The sequence below is a fragment of the Hipposideros armiger genome, unplaced genomic scaffold, assembly GCF_001890085.2.
Source record: "Hipposideros armiger isolate ML-2016 unplaced genomic scaffold, ASM189008v1 scaffold_750, whole genome shotgun sequence".
NCBI classification, from domain to species: Eukaryota; Metazoa; Chordata; class Mammalia; order Chiroptera; family Hipposideridae; genus Hipposideros; species Hipposideros armiger.
The window spans coordinates 391,290-402,509 of NW_017732100.1; the positions used below are offsets into that span (position 1 = coordinate 391,290).

Sequence of the window (11,220 nt, forward strand, 5' to 3'; positions counted from 1 at the left end):
ATGCACAGAATGGGGCACGTTTCCACACGGTCACCATGAACGTAACAGTGTGTTGTGTATTACAGAAGATGGTTGCAAATTAAGTACCTGGAGAAGGAAAGAATTATGAGCTAAAGGGCCATGATCGCATTGTCATGCATTTAAAGCCTGACCAGAATCAGTCAGTAAGCATCAGGAGTGGGAATGACAGAAACTGAGACATTTAGCTCACTTTTAAGGAAGGGATGTTGGGTTTGTTTCGTATGTTGGAACAACTAGAGCAGAACAGGTGACCTCTCTAGCTTTAGACCTTCTCAAACCTTAAGCTTATCAGCCAAGGATGCTGAGGGGGCAGGATGCTCGCATCACAGGAAGTGGGGCGAGCCGGTGGAGTCCAGACAGTGGTCCTCAGGCCCGCTCACGCACAGAACGGGCGTTCACGGAGGCTGCACTACCGTGTTCACATGGCTGACCCTGAAAGGAGAGTCTGCCTTTCAGATATTTCGGTAGTAGAAATGCCTGGACTTTCTCACAAAGAGACTCCTAAGAGGTGGGAATTAGTTTTTTAAATGTCGTAAGTTAGAAAAAGAAAAGGTCGGTAATGCTATGTCAGTCTCTGTTTTGTCGTTGTTATTACTGGGTTTTTATTGGAAAAATGTCCTACAGTATGAAATGGGAGAATCAAAGAAGTACAGAGTACTTGAATACAGAGGTTTCCCCTACTCTGAGCATCAATGATTTCTATGATTATTTCCCAAAATGAATCCAACAAAATTCACTTGTCGTTACTACAAAGTAAGTATAGATATTAGACTTGTATTAAACCAAGAGAAATAAAGACTTCAGTTCTGCAGCACTCTATCAGACATACTAGTCTCCTATTATTCTGCACACCCGGGAGTATTTAGAAAACCCCCAGGAAACAGTCACAAACAAAGTAATCCTGGATTCCCATATATACCTTGTACTTAGAAAATTTGTTTCTCAGTTAATAAAAAAACCACCAATCGGCACTAATAGATTAAGCGCTGGATGTTAGGTATATTGGATGTTGAGGTCCCAGAGAGGATATTGTTAATGAGAATATTCTACAGTGTTACTGCTAACAGACTTTGTAATTATAAAACCTTTGACATTAATGCACTGCTCTATGAGTTGGGATTTTACACAAGGAAATACATAATAATATGCAAATATATAAACCCTCACAAATGCAGCTGGTCATCAATCTTCAAAGGCCTGTATGCCCGTGCCTGTGGATTTTATTTTCCACTTGCTCCTCCTAAATTCCACTTTCTTTGATACACTCATGAACTCTTATTAGATGGTTGTCTTAAGAGATGGCAATTTGTTTTTTAAATGTTCTAAAGTGAAAATATAAAAAGTTACAATGTAAAAGGTAATGCTTTAATTGTCTCAACTTCTTGTTGTCATAGCTGTTTTTAAAATTTTCCTATTTTACAAAATAAGAAAAAAATTAGAGAATTATAGAAATAATAGAATACCGTGTTTTTTTTCTAATTCTGAGCTTTACGGTTAAAAACTTCTCATGTTGGCTACTGAGCTATAGGCATTTTGATTGCTTGCTTACATACACTCTCTTGATTGTGTGTGTATGTGTAATTTGTCATATATGTAAATTTACATATGTGTAAATTTGAGTGTGTTTGTGGGAATCTATGTGTATAGAGCATCATATAACTGAACTATCATATACTCAAACTATTTCAATCGTTATAAATACAGAGGCATACATCTCTCCATGCAGATTTACAATTTATCTTACAAAGAAGGTATTTCTCCAATACGAGAAAAGGGTAAAGAAGATGATATAACAAATGAAAATCTATTTGGTTTTTGAAAACTGTTTTGCAGGCTTATTGGTACAATGGTGTGAAAACTCAAAGTAACATTTGCAGCGCAACATAATTACTACTTACAGGCAAACTGAAGCTTTGCTTCTCTGCTGACGACAGTTCCAAACGAGTTTGTTGCTATGCATTGGTACATCCCAGCATCTTGGGTTGCATTGGGGTTATTGATCAACAAGCTTCCTTCCACAGCACTATAGCGGAAATCCATACCAATGTCAACATTGGTTCCATTTAACTTCCACCTATAGTATATAAATGCCAGTAGATAAAGCCTTGTAATATTAATAGATATTTCGGAATTGTCCAAAACATATAAAAACTATACATAACATGAAACAGCATGACTTTTTTTTAACCATAGTAAACACAACCATTAGAAATGCTCTACCTAGCAGTGGCCACAACTTAAATGCTTGCAGCGAGTGTGTCCTTTCCAGTAACAAATGGTATGGAAATTTTGTTATAACACTTATCTTTGTGACTACTTATGATGCTACGGGCACTTCACTTGGTTTTGTTTTTGCTTTTTCTTTTCTTTTTTTTTGAAATTTCCCATAGCATCTTCTACAACTGTCTTCGAACAGGGCTCCTCAGTAAAAGTCCTTTTTCTGGTGTGCAGTTATCCTTCAAAAGGGTCTCTTACAGATGATGGAATACCACTTTGAGGGAGATTGCTGAGTATTTGGTGAAATTGCAGCCCAGTTGCTTTGATTTGGTCCTTAATATGACTGAAACGGCTGACGGCAAAGCCGAGGAGCTCTATTGATCTAGAGCTGTCTTAGGGCCTGAACTAGCTTTAAGGAAGATCACCGGGGCCGCTGGCACTCAAGCATCAACCAGCCAGCCTGGGAAGCTGCAGGTGAAGCCACTAGAAAATTCTGTTGTCCTCTATTTGTTTACTTGGTTCATCTGTGTATCTGTTTGGCCCAATACCTTAGTTTTAGCGGGACTCACACATTGAAACAGCAAATCTTTAGTAACAAATTAAAAAAAAAATTTTTATAGCCAATAACATTTCAGCGAGAGCTTATCTTAACCAGTAACTCACTTGGATATTTAGAGACTTCTGAGCTAATGCAATTCAATGACTATCTTATCTTGCCCCTCCCTCCCAAATCCTACACAGAATATCAGGTAATGAAAATAGCATAGTTGGAGCTTCTGACCTATCAACAGTCTCACAGTAGCATTCACATTGGGAGACCCCAAAATAGGGAGACACAGGAGCACAAAGGAAATTGATCAGAAGCAATAACCAGGGTAGAGGATGGGGGACGTGCCTACTCTGGGGCCCTAGGGCTGGTGTGCATAAGGCAGAAGGGTTTAAGTGAGAAACTGCAGGCCAGTCAGGTTCAAGATTTGGGTATCAACAAAGCCAGAATTTCAAAGAATGAATGATCCCTTGCTGTCGAGATCTCTCACACTTCAAGGTCACTTTCAAGGACACCTCTTCCAATGAGGTCTTCCTTGCTCTTCCTAGTGGGAAGGGAACTTGTCCCCGATCTCCCACAGAATTCCCCGAGCTCTGCCCTGTAGGAGCTCAGCCTTCACTGCGGGGAACCTGCCTGCGTCACTTCCGTCTTCTCCCTTTAGTGACTGTGAACTTGACCCTCGTTGGGCTCCGTAAGCGCTCGTGGCTTTGACTAGATATTTTCTTTCTTTGCTGGATATTTCCGCTGTGTGCATACGCAATTTATGAAGCACTCTGGCTCACCACAGCACAGCGGTGTGTGTTTGTTCACATCTATGTCTCTGAAACGTAAAATCTTATAAACATTAAGTGGTGGGAAGGTGGGCCAGGAGCCTGGAAAGCGCCATAGCTCTTTATGTGTTTGCTTATAAGAAGATGAGTATTAGAGGCTGACATTGTTTTTAAGCTTGAGAGTAATTCTCTCTGTGTTCTGACACAGACAAGAAAGTAATAAGCAATAAAAAAGAGAACAGCCGGGCTCTATTTCAGTGGGTCTATTCGCACATGAATCTCCAGAGCCGACTGCCTGCCTTCGACATTTTTTTTTTATTATTTTGCGTCAGCTGATCACGTCTCAACCATAACTCTCACTTCAAATGATAGTTGAGCAATTTAATATGACAAATCTAAGAACTCAAAGAGGAAATTGCAGCATAATGTGAGCTGCAAGCAGAGTGTGGAATTCAGGAACGAGACCATGGGAGTCTTTTTAGAAAAGTGGTTTTGGGGATAATGAGAACACCTCGGTGGGTTTGTCTACACCCGTCGCCTCAACGCAAATGGTCTGCACCGAGTCCGTTAATCTCCTTTAGTGTCTGCTTTTACATATGACGAGCAAAGGCAAAGGAATTATTTAGAAAATAAAGTGCCTGCTGCAAAATGCAGCTGGGTCTCCATTACAAAGCACTAGACCTAGTTTTATTGCAGTGCAGCCACCGTTCATTCCAATTGAATGTGGATTGCATTGAATTCCTTATCTTATTCCAGACTGCAAAGCTCTTGAAAATTTCACAATATATTTTCAATATTTGAGGACTCTTTCAAGTACTGGTAATACAGACACGGTGCCCATTTGGAATAGAGACAGAATCCTCCAGGGGCCGGGGCGAATCGGGGCGTCTCAGAAGCTGACTTATGAATCACTTGGGGATTCATGACCCAGTTTGGAAGGTCTGGTATTTCGGACCTGGCTGGGAAGCCATCTGTGGAATTTGTGGTAGAGAAAACCCTCTTTCTTTGCTCACTGTTTCAACTTGGCAGTGAAGGAGGCCAGGACCTTTCTGACCTGGAATCTGTTGTTTGAACACTATGTGGAATACGAACCTCATAGCAAAAGTGCCCCAGCCAAGTCCGTGACTGCTCCTTCCGTCTGGAAAGAGAAGCTGAGTGCCATACGTAATGTCACCTGTCCTTGGGGAACTTTCATACAAGGAAACTTGGCACAAGTCAAAACTTCGCAAAGTTTTCTGGGTCTAGGACAATCTTTTCAAAATTGAGGGGCAGGGAAAAAGGAAGAACACGGGCTCAGCTGAGGGAATAAACTCAAAAGAGAGAGGTCAGTGGGGTGTCTGAGGGAAAACGTGATGTGGAGGAAAGATCCCTGCGGAGAGCTCACCTTGAATTCCACCTGAAAATCAGCCTGAACACTGAAAAAGCTCAGGCAGAAACACATTTAGAAAGCTCCATGCTTTCCTTGGTGTCTCCTCCAACAAGAGGAAGTTTCTAGCTCCCAGGGACCAATCAGCTTTTACGTGACAGAGAAACCGCCACAGGGATGGAGGAAAACAAAGTCCACTGCAGCCAATTGTCAGCGCATTTGATTAAAAGTTTTCTTCTTGGCTTCTCCTGGTAGTCTTTAAAAACATAATAGGTTTCTGTTCCCTTGCTTGTTTTAAATGATAAAGCAAGCCCCTGTATCTTGAAACACAATGTTACAAAAGTAATGTTAATTAAAGGTCGCAGTTTGGGGAGAAACAAAGCAGCAACTTGCCAAATTCTGCTGCAGAACTTGTTTCCATTTATGGCTAACAGTGAACTTACACTTGGCTGTGTACTAAACGCTGGGGCCATTTAACTCATCATTTATGCATGAGGAACCTTGCCTCCTGCCTTTTTTTTTTTCCTGAAGATCTAAAGCATTTAAAAATGTTTGATTTAACTTTGAAGTCAACCATTGATACGAGAATCACTACAATTCTGGCTTGTCCAGGGTAGTGCTGGCTTCACACCTGCCCTCCCAGAGTAATTACCAACAGTGGCCTGGCGTGGGTGCTAAATTACATGTTCACCCTAATTATGTGGCCATTAGAGAGTTGTTTTTTTTCTTTCTGGAATGTTCTTCTTTCCCTTCTCCATAAGGCAGGAAATCATTCGCCTCCAGGGTCAGTTAAAGATCCCCTTTCTGTGAAACTTCACGATGCCCCCCCTTTCCAGCCTGAAGCAGCCTCTGTCTCCTCCAGCGTGGCTGTGCGCAGAGCCCTTTGCACTTAGCGCTCAGCACCTGACCCCTTCCACCTCCAGGCAGGCGCCCAGAAGCCCACGGCCTGAAGCGCAGGTTATTACTCTCTGGCTACTCCAAGCCCAGCGTGGTGCCTGGGACATGGTGGGGCTTACCATGGCGGTTTAACACCTATCCTGGACCACGCACTCTTCAGGATCCTGGTACCTCGCCTAGTTCAAGGCAGATCCGCTGTGGTGGGACCTCGGGGGCAGGGGGGTGGGCAGGGAAACTCCGCAGTTACCCCCAGTAACTCCTGAGCTAACTCACGTACCCTGGGCAGTCTGAAAACACTGGGTAGTTTGATGAATGATGATGTGTTTGATGAACCAATGAATCAATGAATCAGCACACAAATTCAATTCTACAATGATTCTCAGCCTGCTAATACCCCCAAGCTTGAACTTGTACGGGGCGTCCTTTGCCTGCTGCCCATTTGGAAACCACCTATCTCAGGTCAGATCCCACTTCTGTGACTCCTTGATCACTACCATCTCTTCCTCCCAACTACGGCTTATGTTCTGTATCCTTTTGTTTTTTACATGCTGTTAGAAATTGGTTATTAGCTTGAAGTTTTTATCATTAAATTTCAATAGAGGCAAAATAATATTCATAAGATATATGTTAAGTTATAAAGAATCACGAGACAATGAATCTCCGTGTCTCAAAAGAGGAATATCATTCCTTTTGATGTCTTCTATTTCCATTTTGATTCGAACCACTGCCCCCTCTTTACAGGTAACGATCATCTTTAATCTTGGTTTCATCCCCTTGATTTTTGTAATGATTTTGTCACGTTTATCCTTAAACAGCGGCTCCGTCTTACCTGCTTTTCAGCTTTATAAACAGAGAACTCTCCTCGGCGTGCTTAGCTTACTCAGTCATGTTGTTGCAGCTGTAACGCCTTCATTTTCACTACTGCCCCCCATTACCTGCTATGAATATACCAGCTTGTATTTATATAATACTATTTCTAAATTTCTGTCAATCTCGTAGGTTTGAAAGAGTGTGTCATTTTAGTTTCAATTTGTATATTTCTGCTCGCTAATGGAACTGGTCATCTTTTTATACGTTTAGTGGATATTTGATATTCTTTTTCTTCGACGTGCCCGATCACCTGTTCTGGTCCTGTTTCTACTGGGTTAATTGTTTTTAAAGTTTTGATTTGTGGGAACGCTTTAAACACACTGACTATTAGTCCTTTGACAAGGATAGTATCAAAAATATCTTCTCCCAGTTGAGAGCTTGTAATTTTACTTATCTCAGGAAATTCTGTTGAACCAAAGTTCTTAACATTAACAAGGTTAAATATTTTCTCTTGTGATTTGTGCTTTTTCTGTCATACTTGATAAATCTTTCCTTCCCTCCAAAGTCATACATATGTATGCCTAAGTTCTTTAAAAAGTGTTGTAAATTTCCCATTTAGGCCTTCTGATCACCTGGATTGATCTTTGTATATGCTGTGAGGTAGGGCTCCAACTTTAATTTTTTTAACCATATGTATTATCCATTGTGCGGTATATCACTTTTCAATTTATTTCTATTATTGCCATGACTGTTAATTTTTCTTTTTTTATCTTCTCAGGACAGTACTGTTTTTATTATTCTAATTAGTTAGTGCAATTGATTTTTATGTGGAAACATTATCCCTGACCATGTGTTTACTTTATCAATTGTTCTTATGTCTCAGAGATTCTTCCTTGGATCACTTCTATTCTGCTTAAAGGACATCTTCTGGAATTTTCTTCAGTGAGGGTCAGCTGGAGTCCAACTTCATCTTCTGCCTAAAAGCATATTTACTTTGTTCTCCTTTTAAAAATCATTTCTGCTGCACAGAAACATGGCAGCGAAGTTCTCTCAGCATATGGAAGGCTCTGTGCTCCATCTTGCATTTTTTTGTTGCTGCGGACAGAACAGCTGCTGGTTTAATTGTCATCTCTTTGAAGGTCATCACGTTACAGCTCTGAGTATTTTTATGATCATGTCTTCCACTGGATGTTCTGCTGTTTCACTAAGATAATTCTAGATGAGGCTTTATTTTTAATTGTACTGCTTGAAATTTAGTTCACTGGGCTTCCTAAACCTATATAGCTTGGAATTTTTAGTTAGCTCAGGAAAATTCTTAGCCTTCTCTTTAAAGATTGCCTCTATCACATTCTCCTTTGTCTTTCCTTGTGGACCTTTGATTAGATATCTGTAAATGTTTTCTCTCTCTCTCGCCGCCCCCCTCCCCCCAATTTCCCTCTCCCTCTCTCTCCTCCTTCCTGCTGCATTTGGGTGATTTCTTCAGATATATCTTGCAGTTTACTAATTCTCCTTTCAGCTGTGTGTCATGTGCTGTTAAAACCACTCGGCACCAAGGCTGACATAGGCAGTTACTTTTGCTCGACACTCCCTTTAGAAGGGAAGCAAGCTAGGTTCTTGTTACATTTACGCTAAGGATGGAGCCCGTGGGACTCAGGTCTATTTTGGGGGCATTCTCACGGTAGCATCTCCTCTTGGTTGAGTCTAGGCTTTGTCCTAGTGGCCCTAGTACCCAGTAAAGCTGCAAAATCCAAGCTCCAGCTCACTTAGTTCATCAAGGTGAAAACCACTTGTTGTGTCCAATTTCTCCTCTGGGCTCCAAACTCACTTTGTGACTTCTGAGTGTTTCTTACTTTCCTGCCAGTTTATTGGTGCATTTTAAAATGTCATATTTTCTTTTCTTTCTTCTTTTTTTTTTTTTAATACAATGTTAAGAAATGTTAAGGCTCTCAAGTGGGAGGGTCAGTTAGGATCTTTAACTCCCAGGACTGCATAACACAGAACTTGGTACTGAACACTTCATGGACACTATCCTCTCTTTTTCCTCAGGGTACCCCATGCTGCCTGTCTGAAAGCTTTTTACGCAGTCAGTTCTCCAAGAGTATTTTTTTATTTGAGTAATAGAAACTATACGCTGGGAACACATGCTTATAAATCCACAAACCTGATATGAGGTTTTGGATTTCCTTTAACTTCACAATTGAGCTTCACTCTTTTCTCCTCAGAATCCAACGGGAACATGACATGACTTGGTTCTTGAACAAAAACTGGGCCGTGCAGTGTGTAGTCATCTGAAATGAGAAGAGAAAATGTCCAAAAATGAAGAACATCTTCCAAATAGGAACAGTAAGAGGAAAAAAACAATGAAATGAAAATAAAAGAGATAAACTGACAAAAAGAATAGTCGCACACAATGGACTCAGTTCTAGCCTCTGTGCCTGTGGATTTGCATGAGACATCACGGAGGCACAGCCTCGCCTGCTTCGCGTCGATAACTTATTTTTACTAACAACTTCCAGGCTGGGAACCACTTGGCACTCCCTTTGCTCTCCTCTGCTACTTATGGGTCCATCTGTCTTTAGCCCACCCTGTCATTTTGCTCACATGTTGTGACTCCTACATCCCTTTTGAGCTACTGTCACCCTGGGAGACTGGCTAATGTCACAAAGTTAAAGCTTTTCCACTCTGTAATGGGATAGCATAATTGGAGGTAAGCAGTGATGACTCCGTAAATACATTCGGAATGAGAAACAGCTCTGTGCTGATAAAGTAGGTATAAAACTCCCTTAAATTGGCTTTGAAGGCAAATGAAGAACAACCTAAAGTCATGATTCTCAAATTATCTGTGGTGAGTGACCAGTTGTTTGTTTTCTTCCAAAGTGTTATGGGCCCACACGTGGGGGTGCTTGTGTAAGTGCCGCGCATCTTGCATCTGGAGCCATGCGTGACTGAGCACACAAACTCGGTGATGCTCAGACTGGTCTGTAGCTAGCTCAGAGCGGGGGCGGGGGGGGAGGAGAGGATGTAGAAGTTTCTAAATGCTTTCTCTCAATAAAAAAAAAAGAACTCGATGCATGAAAATTATTTTGTCATGGAATAGCAACAAAGATTGGAATAATCCACAAACTACACTTTAAGCAGCCGTGCAGAGTACATATGCTTCTAGAGTAACCCATAATTACTATTCGTCAAAATGCATCTCACCACCTACACCCTTGAACGTGATTTTCATTCTTCAAAATCTAATTTGTCCTTTTTCTTTTCCTAGAAAGCTTTTTTAGACCTTCACTTTCGTCCTTTATCTCCATGATTCTTGAATTGTATCTCTTTGTGGACACCATCTTTTTCTGTCGAGCGCATTTGCGCCTTCTTTTGCCATCTTTGGACTGGAAGCTCCTTGGGAGCACGGCCGCATCCTACCCGTCTGTCTGCATTCTGTGCTGCCTAGTACAGCAGCTGATACATAGAAGACGGTAAGAACTTGCTGTATTTGAGAGTCATTTTTTTCTCACTTTTTAATGCATTCAATCAGCTGACTGCCTGATGAATTTTGAGATAGAAGGGCCAGTGGTTCTGATGTAAAGCAATATTGAATATCACCCTGCAGCTGACAGTCCATTTTCCCCTTAGATGTGATTATTTTGAAGAGTGAATTGCAGCTGCTGTCCTGGAAAACCTTCATCACCAGCCTTTTGTTGACAGGTGAACAGGATGAGACTGGATTCATTCAGGTGAATCGGGACTGAGAAAAAAGAGGAAAGCTCATTTGGAGATCTAAGTAAGCATGGGAAGTGGGTTTCTTTTAAGGCTTTTAACCCAGGCTTGAAAAAAATCCACATGTTGAGGTTGGGATAGAAGAAAAATTCAGGAGCCAAAATGACCAAACAAAATTCTATTTTATTATAGAGGAGCGGGGACAGCCAATGGCCTTGGGACAACGTGCAGGATGTGGATTGAGAAAATCCATGAGCTGAGATTCAACGCCTGAGGTCCACTACTCACTCCACAACCTACCGAGAATCACCCAGCTGGCTCCCTGTGCCTCCACTTTGTCCTCTCTAAAACAACAGGATTCCATGGGGCAGTGGTTCTACTCCAGTTGAGAATGGGGAAGAAGCCATGACTTTCCCCACAAATGCACGTGCGCACACGAGATCTGCATTCAGAGACGTCATCCACTGCCATCCTCTCTCCTCATGCTACGAACAAAATCTCACGCTGATGAAAGACTTAAACACAGACAACAGGAGTTACCAAAGAACACAAAATAAAAGTGTGGAATAAAGTGCACAAACATGTAACTTCCTTTTAACATGGCTGCAAGCTGGATATTCCAAAATCCAGATAGTTACCTTTCAGGTTTTCAAAATGGAGGCAGATATGTTAGAAACACATTTACAGGCTGGTCAAGGGTTTGCTCAATTCAACTGTGAGGAGCTATGTGGATTTGGGGCCTATCTAGTTAAGTCACAAGCATTATTCAGCAAGATCCCTAAGACGGCAGCACGTTTGGTGGATTTTTCTCCAAGAGAGAAATATTTCTATTGTTGTTCCAATTCCAAAATTATGTGTGTATATATAGATATAATATCAAT

The 11,220-nt window shown here is 41.3% G+C and overlaps 1 protein-coding gene across 1 annotated transcript in view; it reads right to left on the bottom strand.

Annotated features, from left to right (window-relative positions):
- LOC109373897 (contactin-4) overlaps positions 1-10,715 on the bottom strand; it is a 289,091-nt gene extending 278,376 nt beyond the window's left edge. The window contains 3 exon segments of the mRNA XM_019628144.1: positions 1,920-2,095; positions 8,790-8,916; positions 10,640-10,715. Coding sequence (XP_019483689.1) covers positions 1,920-2,095; positions 8,790-8,916; positions 10,640-10,703 — 367 coding nt within the window. The 5' untranslated portion in view covers positions 10,704-10,715.
- Positions 10,716-11,220: the final 505 nt, after the last annotated feature.